The following is a 17,376-nucleotide window of genomic DNA, read 5'->3' on the forward strand; positions in this document are numbered from 1 at the left end:
ACTCATCACTCACCGAACAACTGCCGCCATCTTCCACCTTCGGCACCCTAAGATGACGTCTTGAACGTGCGACAGCACGTAGACCGGATGTGATCCTTAGGCCAGTGTTGCTAGTGGGCGGATTTCCTAGAGTTAGTGTTTGATGGCCGATGAAAGGACATTTTTTAGAGCTGGTGGATTGCGTGGGGTTTTTTTTTTTTTTGGGGGGGGGGGGATAGTATTCAAAAATGTTGTTTTCCGACTTTTTGTAAATTCCTAGTCTCATTCGGGGGTTCCAATAGCTTCTCTCAGAGAGTACTAAGCTTTACTCTGGTGTCCCTATCTACTTCTGAGAACGTGATGGACTGCAGCTGGCTACTCTAGAAGCAAGAGAACAAGGTGTGAGAGTAAATGGCCTTTTCTGTTGCTAGCTACTCTGCTCTCAATCCTGTATTACCATATCTGCTCTCTTGTCTACTTCCCCATATTACTACCTTGTTGTCTTTCTCCCCCCCTTTACTCACATCTATTTCCCTGCATCCACCCAGCATCTCTGCGCACCATTTGTACACCAAATCAATAAATCCCTCCAGTATTGACAATTGATCAAAATTGAATAATTTGCGAACCAATATTCAATTCTATAAATATATGTGTAAATAAAAGGAACTTCAGATAAAGTTTTCAGACAAGAGATTACTTTTTATTGTAAGCAGGTCTCACTGAAGGTTATAATAAAGCTATCTTATCATAAAGTCCTTGTTTATGTGTTCCCATTATTCATATCCTACAAAATTGCAAACAGTATCAAATAATTTTAAGCAATTACTAGGGGCCAGTTTCAAAGTACTTAGACTGGATCAGTAGCACTACTATTTGTTGGGTTTTTTTTGCCTAGTACTAATGAACCTAGAATCCTAGATGGACTACATGGACCATTGGTCTGACCCAGTAAGGCTATTCTTATGTTCTTACAAAATTCCATAGGTTACTACATAACTTTATAAGTCCAAGTGCTTTGAAAGGACTTAAAAACATTTTTTTCTTTCCCCTTACATCATTATCTCCCTCCTTTCTGTCCCCCTACCTTAAAAAAATCTGCTTATTTCTCTCCCTCTTCCATCCAAAATCTACCTCCTTCTACACAGCGTCTATCTCCTCTTATCTCCCCTTTTCCAACCAGCATCTCCACACTCTTCTCTTCTCTTCCATCAGTATCTCCCTCCTCTGTCTCTTCTCCCTTCCATACAATCTGACCCCCCCTCCCCTTTCCATCATCTCCCTCCTGTCTCTCGTATCCAGGCTTCAGTCTCCCTCCTTCTATACAGCTTATTCTGCCCTTCCCTTTCCATCCAGCTTCTCTCACCTTCCATCAATATAACTAAATAAAAATTCCCCACTTCTCACACTCTCATCAAGGTATTGCTCCACCTTTTTTCAGCACTTTGAGAAATTAATTTGATTATAAAACATTGATATGTAGTGTTCAGATTTGCATCTTACACAAAATGTTGTAGAACAGTGATTCTCAACCCTTTCATGGGGGACCTCCAGCCAAATGACCTTCTAGATCAAGGTCAACTTCCAGAAAAAATGGGAAAATAGCACGCACTCCAATACCAAAATCAAAGAATGCAGATCTCTCCACTCCCTTCAATTACAGACCCATTGCTGGCATAACCATACTTGCTGAACTCCTAGAAACCTATGTAAGCAAACAACACACAACATCCCTCTCATCTCAGATTCCGACCACAGCACACATAGCACTGAACTCCTCCTCCTGACTCTGACCACAAAAATCAAATAGATATTAAGCATAGGCCAGTAAGCAGCTATTCTCCAATTCAACATCTCCACAGCCTTCAGCTAAGTAGATCATAGTAACATAGTAACATAGTAGATGACGGCAGATAAGGATGGGCAGGGGAGGCCATTGAAGCCCTCCCCTGCCCATCCTCCTCCAAACGGCCATACACAGACGCAGACCGTACAAGTCTGCCCAGTAACTGGCCTAGTTCAATCTTTAATATTATTTTCTGATTCTAAATCTTCTGTGTTCATCCCACGCTTCTTTGAACTCATCTACTAATGAAGCTCTCAGAATTAGGAATTACTGCTGCTGCACTAAATTGCTTTAAAGATTTCCTCACAAAGAGGGAATACCTTGTAAGGAAAGACAAAGTCTTCAACAACAACTGGAAGGCCTTCTGTGGAGTACCCCAAGGTTCACCACTCTTCCCAATTTTATTCAATCTATTCATGAGCTCACTTGGCAGCATTAAATTCAACCACAGTGAATGCATACTGTCAGATGCAGATGGCATCCTTCTCATTCTAATTACTAATAACCAAGCTGATACAACCAAAAAAATCTCCAACATCAACAAAGTGTAAACATGGGTTACAATCAACAAACTCAAAAGTATCTAAAACCAAAATTCTTTGGTTTCACACTCCACTACAGACAGCTCTGACAAACATCATCCTCCCATCAGGAACCAACATCATGGTAGAAAAAATCAAAGTGCTAGGTGTCATTTTGGACTCCATGTTATCCCTTGAACCACAAATCTCCAACCTCTGGAAGAAAACCTTCTTCACCATGAGACAATTGAGACTCATCAGGACCATATTTCCATCGACAACATTTTGCACTAATTGTGCAAATGCTAATTCTATCACAACTGGACTACTGCAACTCCAGCTACATGAGTATCAACACCACCCTTGCCCACAAACTGCAACTCATCCAAAACACAGCAATAAGACTCATTTTCAAACTGAAAAAATATGACTCAATTTCTATCTGCCTCAAACAACTACACAGGCTATGCATCCCAGCTTGAATAAATTTCCTGCATAATGTTCCACATACTCAACAGAAGTTCCGCGGCACCATTTATTCACTTATTCTCTTTGACATAGTCCTCTTTGTTCTGAAATCTTCACAGGATGCAGTTGAACCTCCCCTCAACAGGAAAAACTCAGTATAAATGCACATTCAATACAATGTTTACATTCTCTGGTGTAAAGCATAGAATTGTCTTCCAGTAAGTCAGATCTGAACCAAATACCTCACGTTTCATAAGAAACTAAAGTCCTACTTCTTAAGCTCCATATATTCTCCCAGCAACAGTTCGGAGCTGAACTAGACTCTAACACAAAAACACACCCAAGAAAAAGATCTACATACCCACAAAACTTCCTTACCTCCCCAATGCACCATCTACTTAGCCAACCACTTGACCCTGACTATAACTGACAAATCTCTACCTCATGGCGTTAGTCCTCCAACAATATTAGCGTGATACTTTATTCCTTCCTAAAATGTTTGTAATGTACCCACCTTACATCCTGAACTACACAATCTGTAAATTGTACCTTAAAGGCATCCTCTACTTCGAATTGGTCTTATAATTGTACCTTCTGTAGCATCCTTGTATTATACTGAGCTGTTATCACCTTTAAAATTACACTGTCACCTTGAACCTTCTCAGGCACCTTCTGCACCTTCTCAGGTACCTTCTCAGGTACCTTCTGTAGCATCCTTGTATTATACTGAGCTGTTATCACCTTTAAAATTACACTAAGTCACCTTGAACCTTCTCAGGCATAGCGCGACTCATAAATCTCAGATTATAGTAGATATCATGCTCACTCTTATTTCAATGGGTCAGCAGCAATTCCTACAGTGCCTATCATGTCCCACCCAGGCAGAAACAGGAAGTTCTGAGAGGGTACAGCAGAGGAGAGGTTTCCCTGTTAGCTGGAAGCAGTGTGTAGGAATCACTGACACTAATCTGATGAAGCAAGAGAGAGAGAGACCACAGGAGCTCAGTCTGCTCCCCAATGCAGAAAGTAAGATAATTGCAGGGGCAGCGGCAGTGATGACAGTGGCTCCACGAGGGGGTTAATGAATAAGGAGAACAGTAGACCCATGTGGCGCTGTATACCCCCTACCAGCAACTCAGGTACCCCTTGGGGTTACATGTATTGCGTGTTGGGAACCTCTGAATAAGAGTAATCCAGGCAGTTCATGGTTAGAGCCTGGGTTACTATCTGAAGCTCCTCTTCCCCTAAACAGGATATCAGAAGTGGCCCCTTCATATTGCAGATGTTAGCTTCTGCACGTTTTTTATGCTGAAAGATTCAGGGTTTTGTCTTGAGAAGTGAGTTCTACCCACAAGTAAAGGGAACTTTCACTCTGTTTCTTTGTGATGCGCAGAGGTATTTGAATGTTTTCTGGCTTTCTTACCCAAGCTTTGGTTTTGCTTTTACCTCAGAGTCTATAATAGGAAAAGGAAGCTTGTGAAGGGCTTCAGGATGAAAGCAGACATGGGCCTCCTCACCTCCCTCCTTCTCTTCACCTTTCTCCCTCTACTTTCTTCAGGTAAGGCTGCTGGTGCTAAACTCTGATATATGCATATAATATAAAAGCAAACATTTGCAAGATAAAAGCCCATCAGGGCACTTTACAGTGTTAAATGTGACAACAAAAACAAACAAGATAAAGCAAATAAAGGAAGCAATATCATCAGGGATATTTGCAATATAGAAAGTTACTGTAAAAAACAAACAAGCAAAGGAGACAATATGAACAAATTAAAGGTGATGTATTTAGCTTTGTTTTTATTGTTCCTGGTATTTGTATAACACTTTGCAGATACACTCTACACACAATTGCAGAGTTTCATGTGTGAACAGCTTAGCCTCCTGGCACACTGATCACTCATTCTCCGATCCAGCCATGCAAATAAGGTCATTAATATTGAAATGCCATGTAAACTAGCCGAGCGATTGATGCTCTAACATTGCTTTGCGATGCACAAGAAAAAGCGATCTCTTTTAGCGATCCAGAAAAAGCGACTGGTCAAGACCAGTTGCTTACATGTCTTACCGATAGTTCAGCCCTGAAATTAATATAATATTTATAACATCACATCAATACCATAAATATAAATACAGTTTGCAATAGCAGGGACATGTGTTGTATGTGCGTTGTGAACACGTGTGTTGAAGACACATCTTATGTGTGCCTGTTAAAAGCATAAAATATAAAAGAGAGGGCAACGAATGATGGGGCAAATGGGAGACAGCTAAAATTTTCATTCCTCAAGATTAAAATATGTACAAACTGATACAGCACCACCCTCATTTATGTCCCATATTTGCTTAGTTTGCTATACCTCTGCAAAGCATCAAGGGATTGCCCTTGCTGTACTTTTTAAAAGTGCATGAAATATTGGTGTTTGTTAACCACGTGTACTTTGTGCTGCATGGGACTCAGGTGCTTCTGCTCCAACGGTCATCATTATGGACGGCGGTTGTAGGCTCTGATTTATGTAGGCTGCCTTTTCCCTTGGAGGAAGAGGAAATGATGATGATCGAAGGAGGGAGGACCAGCTGTCACGGAGGAGTCCGATGTAGCAAATCTGGCGCATACATACGTTGTCACTATCAACTGGACTATTCTGCGCATGTGTGAAAGTTGCTCTCACAGCGATCGATTTGACGGGGTTGAACTTGGATCATAGTGAACCTCCACGCAAATAATTTGCATGAAAATTTGTTTGAGCATCGATCGCTGTTTTGGAATTGGCAAAAAAATTGGCCCACAGCAATCCACAAGGTTTTACCAATCGTGTATAGTACATCTAGCCCTGAGAGTCTGATGTAGAAAGTCATTGTGAGCAGAAGTGCAGTTACTGTGAAGTGTACATGCACGTTACAGGACACAATGCAGAAAGGGGTTTAGTGCAGACGTTAACTTGCATTGTACATATAGTGCACAATATATTAAAATTGAATGACAATGAGGCCATTAGGTATTCCTCTGCAGTGCACGAAAGAAAATATGGGATTTTAAAATACACACATGAGAAATTTACTGTTTGCTCCAAGACTGTGTAAAAGGATTCATTGAGAGGATTTATTGCCATTTTTTCAGTTTATCTTCAATCTAGCAAATACCTGCAACTTTAAAAGACAGAACAAGAGGTAACAGTTCTGTGTGCTTGTCAAAAATTAAAGTACCAGAACACATCTGTGCATGAATGGAATGTTCCACACATAAATATTAGCCTCAAAAATTTTATGTGCAAGAAATTTTTACGAGGCTTATATTTATGTGCAGAACAAAACAACATTCTGGCACTTTTCTTTTCTTCAGACATGTGTGCAGCGAAGCTTCCCTTACTACAGAACTTTTGTGCACAGGTGCACAGACTCCTGGTTAGCACACACTTTCTGCACACTTTGAATTTATGTTTATTAAAATTTGATATCCCGCCAAATCTTACAACAGTTCTCAATTCAATAAAAACATGGAATATGCCTTGTAGATATCACTAAAAAACAATTAGAAGCGTGGATATCTGTCCTCTATCGCTAGCTGGGCGTATTAACCTCTACAAAATGTCTCTTTTTGCTATGTGGTTATTTCTTCTCCAAGTGCTTCCATTGAGGCTACGGGCGAAAGATATAGGTTTCTTACATAAATTTCTTTGGAAATTTAGTTGGGCAGGCAGAAAAGCTAAGATGTTTTTATCTAGGCTATTTGGAAACTGGGAGGTAGGAGGACTGGGACTGCCATACCTTAGAACTTATAATCACGCATGTCTCTTGCGACATCTTTGTGACTGGCTGCAAGAGAGCCAGGACTATAGTCACTTATGATATGAATGGGCGTATTTGGCACCCTGTTATTTTGCCTCTTTATTGTAAGCACCGCTCCATCTTCTTCCTGCTCATCTTAGATCCAGCTGTATGCTGCGGCCCTTGAGAGATGTGTGGAGGATGTTGGTTCTGTTTCTGGGAGGGCATCTGCGAGTCTTGGATCTTTTGCCAGTTCGGGGAAATGAGGAATTTCCCCCAGGGATGGAGAATAACAATTTTTCCACCTGGGAGGCATTGGGGATTTCTTTCTTGGAGCACCTGGTACGTCCTGGGGGCGGATTCCCCTCCTATCAAAAGTTCTCACAGCGAGGCCTTTCGGGCTGGGGACATTGCTTTGCCTTTCACCAACTAAAACATTATTTCTCCTCTCTAGATGTTGCGGCAGTAGGTCCTGTATGTTTTAATGTATGTTACCTATTTTACTATTTTTATTATGTATTAGAAGATTGATAGGTGGTATATCAAATTTTTATTAAACTTGAAACTTTCCTTTGGACACTAAACTTAGAGAGTTTTTTGATACAGGAGATCCTGACCAACCTTCGATAGCTGGTATTCATAAAGCCCTGCTCTCCGGTAGACCACCCAAAAATTTCATGTCCCTGAAGGCCAGCTGGGAACAGGATTTGGGCCTTTCCCTCCTTGACTGGGATATCGAGGCTAGTTTGAGAGCCATACCCAGTCATACCCAATATCTCCCTTAGAGAATGTAGGTATCACTTTCTTAACAGGGTGTTCATTACCCCAGCACAGCTCCATCGTATGGGATTTCTAACGGGTTATTTGTGCTCCCTGGAGAGTGCTACTTACATTTGTTTTCTGGACATGCCCTGATGTACATCATTTTTGGAAGAGTCTGTACATTTATGCGGCGGGTGTTGGGTCAGGTGATACCCTGTACTCTCACATTACTTTTATTGGGTTTATCCGGGGATTCTACTTTTAGAGGGAGAGGAACTTTATCATGGATTTGAAATCTCAGCTTACTAGGTCACAAAACTATATTGCAGGTTTGGACGACCTCACAATCCCCCTCTTATTGCACTTGGAGAGCACATATTGCTGGATTGATTGCTTGAGAAATGCAGGATACAAGGACCATATATAAAAGGCGGAAGCATTTTTTATCTATATGGAACCTGTATTTGTAGTCCTTGTCTCAGAGAGCCCGTAGTCAAATATTGAACAAACTAGGGGAAGCGTCCTCTTAGGGGCTTTGGAGATTTTAATGTCTATGGATGTCTTGAAATTCAGGGTTCTATATTTTACTTGGAATCCCCAAGTATGGTGACTTATGACCTTACGATGATCTCCCCCACCCCCCTTTATATATTTATTTATTTATTTATTTATTTGTGCTCTTTGCTTTGATTGTGTCCCTAGACTCTGGGTTTGACACTAGTGGGAGGGTTGGGGGGGTAGGGTTGTTGATTTGGACTCATTCCTGTCACATGATATATATTTGCTACCTTGCAATCGTTTCATCTAAGGATATATGTGCTGATTTGATTATTAGGATCTGGGGGGCAGTGGGGAATGGCTATATCTGTTGACTGTTGAAAATGTCACTTTTCATGTTTTATATTGTTCATTGGTACTTGTTCTTTAATAAAAAATTTTTACCATGAAAACAGAGAATATTTTCTCACAGTAGAAGCTGCATGCTCAGGAATCAGCAAGCAGCTCTGCCATGCGGCTTTCTATATCAATCCCTGAGTTAGTACAGGAATAGCTTACACAAAGACATTCTCTGAAATGTGCATTGGGAGCATGGCAAGTAACATTTTGAGAACTGGAGGGAATCTCTTAGAGCAGTGGTCTCAAACTCAAACCCTTTGCAGGGCCACATTTTGGATTTGTAGGTACTCGGAGGGCCTCAGAAAAAAAATAGATAATATCTTATTAAAGAAATGACAATTTTGCATGAGGTAAAACTCTTTATAGTTTATAAATATTTCCTTTTGGCTAAGTCTTAATAATAATATTGTCATTTATAGCTAAAGAGACAAATGATCAAGAAACGGTTTTATTTTACTTTTGTGATTATGATAAACATACTGAGGGCCTCCAAATAGTACCTGGCAGGCCGCATGTGGCCTCCAGGCCACGAGTTTGAGACCACTGTCTTAGAGTCACATATAAGGTGGAGCCAACAAAAATTGAAGAACTTATTTCCAAAACCCTCTAAGTTCAAGTTAACTATTATGGACTTAGCGAGGTTTGGAAATATGCCCTTCAATTAGTCTGAAGAAGGAGGAGTTTGTGTCAGCCCTGGGATCGCTAGCATGGAATGTTGCTACTATTTGAATGTTTGCCAGGTACTTGTGATCTGGATTGGCTACTGTGGAAACAGGATAGTGGGCTAAATGGACCATTGGTCTGACCCAGTTTGGCTATTCTTAGGTTCTTATGACTTACTAATAGTGCATTTCTTTTGCTTCTTAAAGGGAAGAAGGTCCGTTGGTGCACCTTGTCTGAGATGGAACAAAGGAAATGTTCAGATCTGTCCAAAGCCCTCCTGGCTGTTCTTCCCCCTGCTATACTCAGCTCCTTTGCCAGAGTGTCATGTGTTCGTACTCACAGCACTCAAGACTGCATCAGTAAGATTCAGGTGAGCCCATTCACCTTGGAAAGCAAGGAAAATTTCATCGCTCTCCTGCTGTAGACTTGATTCCTTTTACCCATGGTATCCTTTCTGAGTGCATATTTATTTATTTAAGATTCCTTAACCACCTTTATGAAGCGATTTGTGCAAGGTGTAGCTAGACATCAGCAACTTGCATTGTATTGTGTTAAATCTTATCAGGAAAGTCTATTTTAAGTTATATCTTTTGAATAGGCTAAACCGCTATTTGCCTTAGAATGACTATAAAATGGTTCTTCAAATGGCTGTAGTGTCGACAATGGATTGCTGCAACATAGTGCTGTTGGGCTTGTCTCAGACTGTGCTGAGTTCTTTGCAGGTAGCCCAGAATTCTATCATTAGGAGTCTGTTTAGGTTGAAAAAACATGATCATGTGTCTGAGTTCTATTATAAGCTGTACTGCAGGGGTGCTCAACGCGTCGATCGCGATCGACCAGTAGCTCAGGAAGGCAACTCGAGTCGATCGCACTCGTGTTGCCGTCCTGATCTACTGGCCGATCAGCCTTCAGTGTTCTCCCTAGGGCCTTTTAGCTGGGCGGTCCGCCCAGCTGTCATCTGCCGCTGCTGAACATTAAAAAACCCCCCAAAAAAACCGGCTTGGAGATTTCAGCCCCTAGCGAACTTATGCTCCGGGCTCTAACGTGTGCGTGCAGGCTTCTCTTCTCTTCCCTCCGAAACCGGAAGTTATGCCCGGGGAGGGGGAGGGGGGGAGAAGGGAAGCCTGCACGCACATGTTGAGAGCCCTGAAGCAAGCGTTCGCTACGGGCTAAGGCGGGAGACATGTTAGTGAAGCATTTCCTCTTCTTGCTGCCGGGTCCTGCCTACTTTCTGTTTCCGCGAAGGCAGGACCCGGCAGCATTTCCCCCAACAGTTCCTCGCGATGCTGGTCGGCCGAAGCAGGGAGAGGTTGGGGCGTCGTCGGCTTTTGGGCGTGTTATTGGCGTCGGCTTTCGGGCCTGTTATTGGTGGCGGTTTGGGTCCTGGTCCCCGATGGCAGTTTGGGTCCCCGATGGCAGTGGCAGTGTCTTGGGGGAGGGCAGGGAGAAAGAAAGAAAGAAAAAGGGGAGACAGAAGGAAAGAAGAGAAACAGAAAAAAAGGAAAGGGAGGCAGAGAGAAAGAAAGGGCAGGGAGAGAGGAAGGAAAAGTTGGGGGAGGGAATGAGGTGTGGAGGAGAGGAAGCATACAGGCTGAAAGAAGGGAAGAAAGACTGGATGCACAGTCAGAAGAAGAAAGTGCAACCAGAGACTCATGAAATCACCAGACAAGGTAGGAAAAATGATTTTATTTTAAATTTAGTGATCGAAATGTGTCTCAATTTATATCTGCTGTCTATATTTTACACTAAGGTCCCCTTTTACTAAACCGCAATAGAGTTTTTTAGCGCAGGGAGCCTATGAGCGTCGAGAGCAGCGCTGGGCATTCAGCGCAGCTCCCTGCGCTCTAAAAACTGCTATCGTGGTTTAGTAAAAAGGGAGGGGGATATATTTGTCTATTTTTGTATGGTTGTTACTGAGGTGATAGTGCATAGAGTCATCTGCTTTGACCTCTTTGAAAAACCCTGGAATAGGAATGATAATTAACATTTTCTATGCGTACAGTGTGCGTTGTGTTTTTTTAAAATTTTATTGTTGGTAGATCATTTTGACTTGGTCATTTTAAAAGTAGCTCGCAAGCCCAAAAAGTGTGGGCACCCCTGCTGTACTGGTTGAAAATTGAGTTTCAGATCCAATATAAACTTTTACTTTTGACATATCTGAGCGTACATGGTCGTGCCCCTAGATACCTGGTCCAGGGTATAACCTACCACAATTACGCTCTTCAATACAGTGTAACCTGATGATACCAGTAAGGAGAGAGGTCAGATTGAAGGCAGTCAGGACAGGGGTTTTCTCCTGTGCCACCCCTGAAGAATGGAATAAGCTTCCACCCTATATTAAGAAGCAGGGAAAGGTGGGGGAACAAAAAAAAGACACTTGTTTTGCCTCATGAAGTATGCAGGTTGATTTTGGATTTTTTTTTTTTTTTAATCATGCTGTGGCTGGTGTACTGATGGTTGTGGAAAAGAATATGTAATTATCCAGTTTCTTAGATGTGAAGGATTTGGGTTTATGTATTGTAATATTTTTTATGTTGTTTATGTTTGTATGCAATTTTATCGTGCATGTTATTTTTGTGCTTTGTCTTGATAAAGGCGGAATATAAATAAACATAACAATAATAAAGTGACCAAATGTCAGTGTAATACACAATTTTAACAGTGAAGTTTGCATGGAAATAAATTATAGTAACTGTACTATTAATGGCAGATAAAGACATGAATGGTCTATCCAGTCTGCCCAACTTGCATTCAAAACCAGTTCATGATTAAACCAGTAATAAATGTGGTATAAAATACATACACTTGATCATACTTGGAGGAGAGTGTGGCGCAGTGGTTAAAGCTACAGCCTCAGCACCCTGGGGTTGTGGGTTCAAACCCCACGCTGCTCCTTGTGACCCTGGGCAAGTCACTTAATCCCCCCATTGCCCCAGGAACATTAGACAGATTATGAGCTCACCGGGACAGACAGGGAAAAATGCTTGAGTACCTGAATAAATTCATGTAAACCGTTCTGAGCTCTCCTGGGAGAACGGTACAGAAAATTGATAAATAAATAAAATAAATAATCTCTCTTTCCTGATATTTCTTTGCTATTTTGGGGACACAGATTGTAGCAGCCTGCCCAGCACTGTCCTTACATCCCAGTGATTAGAGGTGTCATCAAATCCAACTCCAGCCCATCCTGATCTGTCTTGCCAAGTATGGGACACAGACCATAGATGTCTGCCCACTGTTGTCCTTACGTCCCAACTATTGCATAGATTCCTTGTAGAGAATTGCTTTATATAAGACACTGTATTCCAGTAATAGCAATAATATTTGCCTCTGTCTTGACTTACACTGATAAAAACAGCTTTGATTTTGTCTAGAAGAGTACTTTAACAAACTTATAAATAAACATATTAACCACCTTTTTTAAGAGACTCGTTCAAGGCAGTTTACATCAATTATAGCTTGACATAAACAACTTAGTATACATATAACAGAAATACGATGAATGTGAGCGGTATATAGATGATACACCATAATGGCCAGCATGGTAGCACTTTAATGTAACATAGATATGATTCTCACAGTACTGGATTAATATGAATGACCTGGAGCATACCAAGAAAGTCTGCAACAAAGATGTCTCGGCCTCATATAATTTGAAACTTAAAACTGAGGTTAATCAGCTTGAACATGATACATGCTTTGTCCAGAAACCTTTAGCTGGCCTTCAGCACAAGGGAGATATGATTACAAGTATTCAAACTAATGAATGTTCTCATTGCAGTAAGCATAGTAAGTCATTTTGGTCTGCTGACACTGCAGGCCAATAAAGACTACATTAAAATAACCTACTCTAGGTATCAACAATGCTCATGCCATCTTCAATAGATCAGAAGGAGCAGGATATAGTCAAAGTTAATAGATAAACTTTTGGAACACTGCAGATGATCTAACTACAGATGAAATGTTTGGATTCAGGTCCAGTTTAGAGTCCCAACTCACCCGCCTCAGGAATTGAGCCACTTCTTTAATAGAGAATATAATGCTATCCACCCTAATTTCCAATCCAACATCCAGATCCCCAAGGATTTCTAACTTCTGAAGGTTTGTTTGGAACTGATGTTCTGCTGGATAGCAAAACAAGTCACATATGAATTCATACTGCTCAATTCCTTAGGCTTGACTATCTGAAAAGAGAACCAGATCCAGACTGGATGGACTGTTCAGGTCTTTAATTTGTTATCAAATGGATGGTATTTTAAACATGTTGACTGGGTAATTTCACATGGTGGCAGGATGTGCAGTGGAACATGCATATGTAACTAGATGAAGATGGTAAGGGTACATGTATCAAAACGAGAGACCAAAACAGTCTCTATGCTATGAAACTCAGATTGAAACTCATCTGCAAGCTCTCTAATGCAGAAAAAAAACATCCAACATAAAGTGAAACTACATTTTCAATGATTTTCTCAATAAGAAATACAAGTATTAAATAGGCCTAAACTGGTCTGAGGGTTAAGAGATGGCTTCTTGAGCAAAGGGTAAATACATCCTGTTTTCATCCTTTCTGGCAAAATACAGTGAGGTTTCCACAACAAGTCTATCTTTTGGTCACAGTGTTTTTTGGTAAGACATAGATCAACATTACCGCAAAAATGTGCTGAGACTTGAGTCGGTCCAGCGTATGGCCACCCGGATGGTCTCGGGGCTCAAGGATCTCCCGTATGAGGAAAGGCTGAAAAAATTGCAGCAATACTCACTCGAGGAACGCAGAGAGAGGGGGGACATGATCGAGACGTTTAAATATCTCATGGGCCCGTATAGAGGTGGAGGAGGATATCTTCTTTTTCAAAGGCCCCACGGCAACAAGAGGGCATCTGTGGAAAATCAGGGGCGGAAAACTACACGGTGACACCAGGAAATACTTCTTCACCGAGAGGGTGGTTGATCACTGGAATAATCTTCCACTGCAGGTGGTCGAGGCCAGGAGCGTGCCTGATTTTAAGTCAAAATGGGATCGCCACATGGGATCTCTTCACAGAGAAAGGTAGGGGAGGGTTATTGGGGTGGGCAGACTTGGTGGGCCGTGGCCCTTATCTGCCGTCTATTTCTATGTTTCTATGTAACATCACAGTATGTTACATTGAATTTGCCTATCAGATCCAGGAGATCTTTCTTGCTGATCTTTGCAATTTGACTCATCCTTCCTGGCTTTTGTCATTATATAAAGGCTTATAGATCTGGGATTTTATTGCCTATACTATGGGCAATTATCCATATTGCCTTCCAACTATTTCCTCTTAGTTTTTCTATGTTGTGTATGTTCTGGCCCATCCTGTTGCTCCAACATAACTTAGGGCTCTTTTTACCAAGATCCACTAAAGGATTTAGTGCATGCTAATAATTAGAATTTGCTTAATGCTATGAACTGCATGTTATTGCTACTTACTATGAAGCTTTAGGATCCTGTGGAGTTTAGACTTCAAAGTGAGGCCAGAGAACAATGAGTATGTTAGAGATGCTGCCTCACCATTAGGCATGGGGGAAAGGATCACTCTTAGGAGAGAGTGGTAGAGTAAGAAAATGCTGGAGGGTGTAAAGGGAAAGTCTTGGTAGGCTGCTTTGCTCCAGGACCCATCCCCTCCTAGGTACAGTTCTGCCTTCTGTACAGATGAAAGTTTTTCAACACTTTTATAATGATTCCGACCATTATTTTTGTTTAATGTAATAGTTGAATGTATTTATATTCCCATGTCCTTCTGTCCTGTAGGATTTTAAAGTTGCTTTGAAAGGCTTTAGTTTTCTAACTGAAAGAAGGGTCCTTGCACAGGTATTTGAGTATCGGTTGTTGTGGTGATGAGGTGTTTGTACATTAGCATACTTGTTTTCCAAACAATTCTGAAACCTGTGACTAAGCATCTCTTATTGATACTAATCGGAGTCCATTAGACAGCACCTGAGGATGACTTCTCTAGGAACTCCCACTACACAAAAGTAATACACTCTTCATTCCACAAGCAACAATTGAGTTTAGTAAAGAAAAACATACCATAGAGGTATTTACATTGCCAACTTTGTGCTTGCACCCATTTGGTGAGCTACCTAAAGCATCAAGTTGTGATCATAACTGTGAAACCTCTCTTGATGTTCACAGGCAAACAAAGCAGATATAGTGTCCTTGGATGCTGGCGATGTTTATACAGCTGTAAAATTGTACAATCTTGCAGTGGTGGCAAAAGAGATCTCTGTAGAAGGTATGTGACTCCCTTGCATCAAACACTTTCTTTTCAACAAGGTCAGAGGAATCACTTAGACCAGGGGTGTCAAACTCAGGCCCTTGGACAAATTTGGCCTGCAGGGTAATTAGATTTGGCCCTCTGTTCCTTCCTTCCCTCCCTCCATCCCAGTCTCACCTTCAAAGCAGCCTGCAGAGGATTGCCAGTCGGCTGTAGCAAATCTAGCAGGCTGCCGTCGACCTCCACAGCACGTTCCCTCTGCCACAGTCCCGTACATCAGAGGAAGGGAAGGACTGCGTCAGAGGGAACATGCTGCAGAGGCCGACGGCAGCCTGTTAAGTTTGCTACAGCACCAGCGATCCTCTGCAGGCTGCTTTGAAGGTGATACTGGGAAGCCGGAAGATGCTAGAAAGAAGGTGGGCCCTGATGTAAAGAAAGGGGAAAACATGCAGGCCTTCGGGGGGGGGGGGGGGGTGCGGGCCCTGGTGAAGTACACGGAGGGAGGGAAGGAGGAGTCCAAACAGACGTGCTTATGATGGAGTGGGGTGGGGGGAGAGGAAAAAACAGAGGAGAGGGAGAGAGGTGGACAATAGGATGGAGGGAGGGAAGGAACAGAAAGGGAGAGAAGTTGGACACAAGGGATGGTGTGGAGTGGGGGATAGAGATACTGGATAGGAGGGTAGTTGGGAAGAGAAAAGGAGAGATGGTGGACCCTGGGGTGGTGGGGAAGGAGGGCGAGATGCTGGATGAAAGGGTAGTTGAGGAAAAGAGAGATGGTGGATCTGGGGATGGTGGGGGTCCATCGCTGCAGCTGTGGGGATGGAAACGAAAAAAGGAAAGATGCCAGACTTCTGGGGGAGGGAAGGGAAACAGAAGGGGAGGACAGAGATGGAAGATGGATGGTTAGCATGGAGAAAGAAGAGAATGACAAATGGGCAGGAGACCCTGGCAAGTGAGTTATCAGAAGACAACCAGAGCCTGGGATTTGAATAATGACCAGACAACAAAAGGCATAAAAAATTATTCTATTTTCTGTTTTGCGATTACAATATGTCAGATTTGAAATGTGTTTCCTGCCAGAGCTGGTGTAAGACAGCAAGTGTGAACTAGGACCTAAAAGAGAGAGGAAAAGTCTTTTTTATTTATTTTGTTTACATCACAGAACTGGCATGGCGTTGGATAGGTTGTAACCCTATACTTCTACTAAGACTAAGGGTCCTTTTATTAAGGTGTTCCTTTAACGTGCGCTAAATCGGTTAGCGTACTTTAATAAAAGGACCCCTAAGTATCTTAATAAAAAATTTGGCCCGCGACTTAGCTTATGTTTTAGATTTCGGCCCCTTATGTGATTGAGTTTGACACCCCTGACTTAGACTCTTTATTCACTATCAGCCACTGTCTTTGCACTGTTACTATACTATATTATAATGCTTCTAGCTTGCTTGATCCCTATCATAGTAGGTTCAAGGCAGATAGCAACTATTGGAAATACATATAAAACCCTTCCCCACAAGGTTTAATTCTACAGCTTCATAGAGTTTCTTGAATAGATAGAGGGACATTAAAAAAAAGTCTATGTCCAACTTGGATGTTTCTAGCTGAACATCTAAAGTTGGAGGAACAAAAATGGCCATTTTCAAATGGCAAGCTGCTGAACGTCCAAATATATATTTTTTGAAAATCATCTACTTTGGGGGCCATTGATAACTTATTCTAATGATCAGACATTTTAAACACCTTGGTATTAATTAAGGTATAGGGGGTGGGATTGGGAAATATAATAATTGCTAATTGTATTATTATTAATAAATGGGTGGGTGGGAAGGGATTCTTTTATATTTATATATTCTAAGGATTATAAGTAAGATTTTCAAGTGATTTGTTAAAAATTTTTCTGATTGATTATTATACACTTGTTGTAAGATGTGAAAATGAATAAAGAATTAAAAAAAAAAAAAGAAAATCATCTACTTAGACATCTTGGCCACCGGGATATCTAACTTTATACCCCATTTTCGATCATAAAACCATCCAGGTTGAAAACATCCTAATCCTGACCATTTAGACATGGGTGGGACTATCATAGTAATGGACTGGCCATATATGCATCTCAACAGAGCAACGGGACACCTTAGAAGGCACTGCTGTGAACTTCACATAAAGCAGGAGTTCTTAACCTGGGGTCCATGGACGAATTTCAGGGGGTCCGTGAGGGTCAGATAAAAATTAGCATTTATATTCA

The 17,376-nt window shown here is 41.6% G+C and overlaps 1 protein-coding gene across 1 annotated transcript in view; it reads left to right on the top strand.

Annotated features, from left to right (window-relative positions):
* Positions 1–215: 215 nt before the first annotated feature.
* Positions 216–17,376, top strand: part of LOC117365813 (saxiphilin-like) — a 67,146-nt gene continuing 49,985 nt past the window's right edge. The window contains 4 exon segments of the mRNA XM_033956674.1: positions 216–378; positions 4,266–4,372; positions 9,105–9,268; positions 15,053–15,152. Of these exon segments, the coding sequence (XP_033812565.1) occupies positions 4,306–4,372; positions 9,105–9,268; positions 15,053–15,152 (331 nt within the window). The 5' untranslated portion in view covers positions 216–378; positions 4,266–4,305.

The sequence above is a fragment of the Geotrypetes seraphini genome, chromosome 8 (assembly GCF_902459505.1).
Source record: "Geotrypetes seraphini chromosome 8, aGeoSer1.1, whole genome shotgun sequence".
NCBI classification, from domain to species: domain Eukaryota; kingdom Metazoa; phylum Chordata; class Amphibia; order Gymnophiona; family Dermophiidae; genus Geotrypetes; species Geotrypetes seraphini.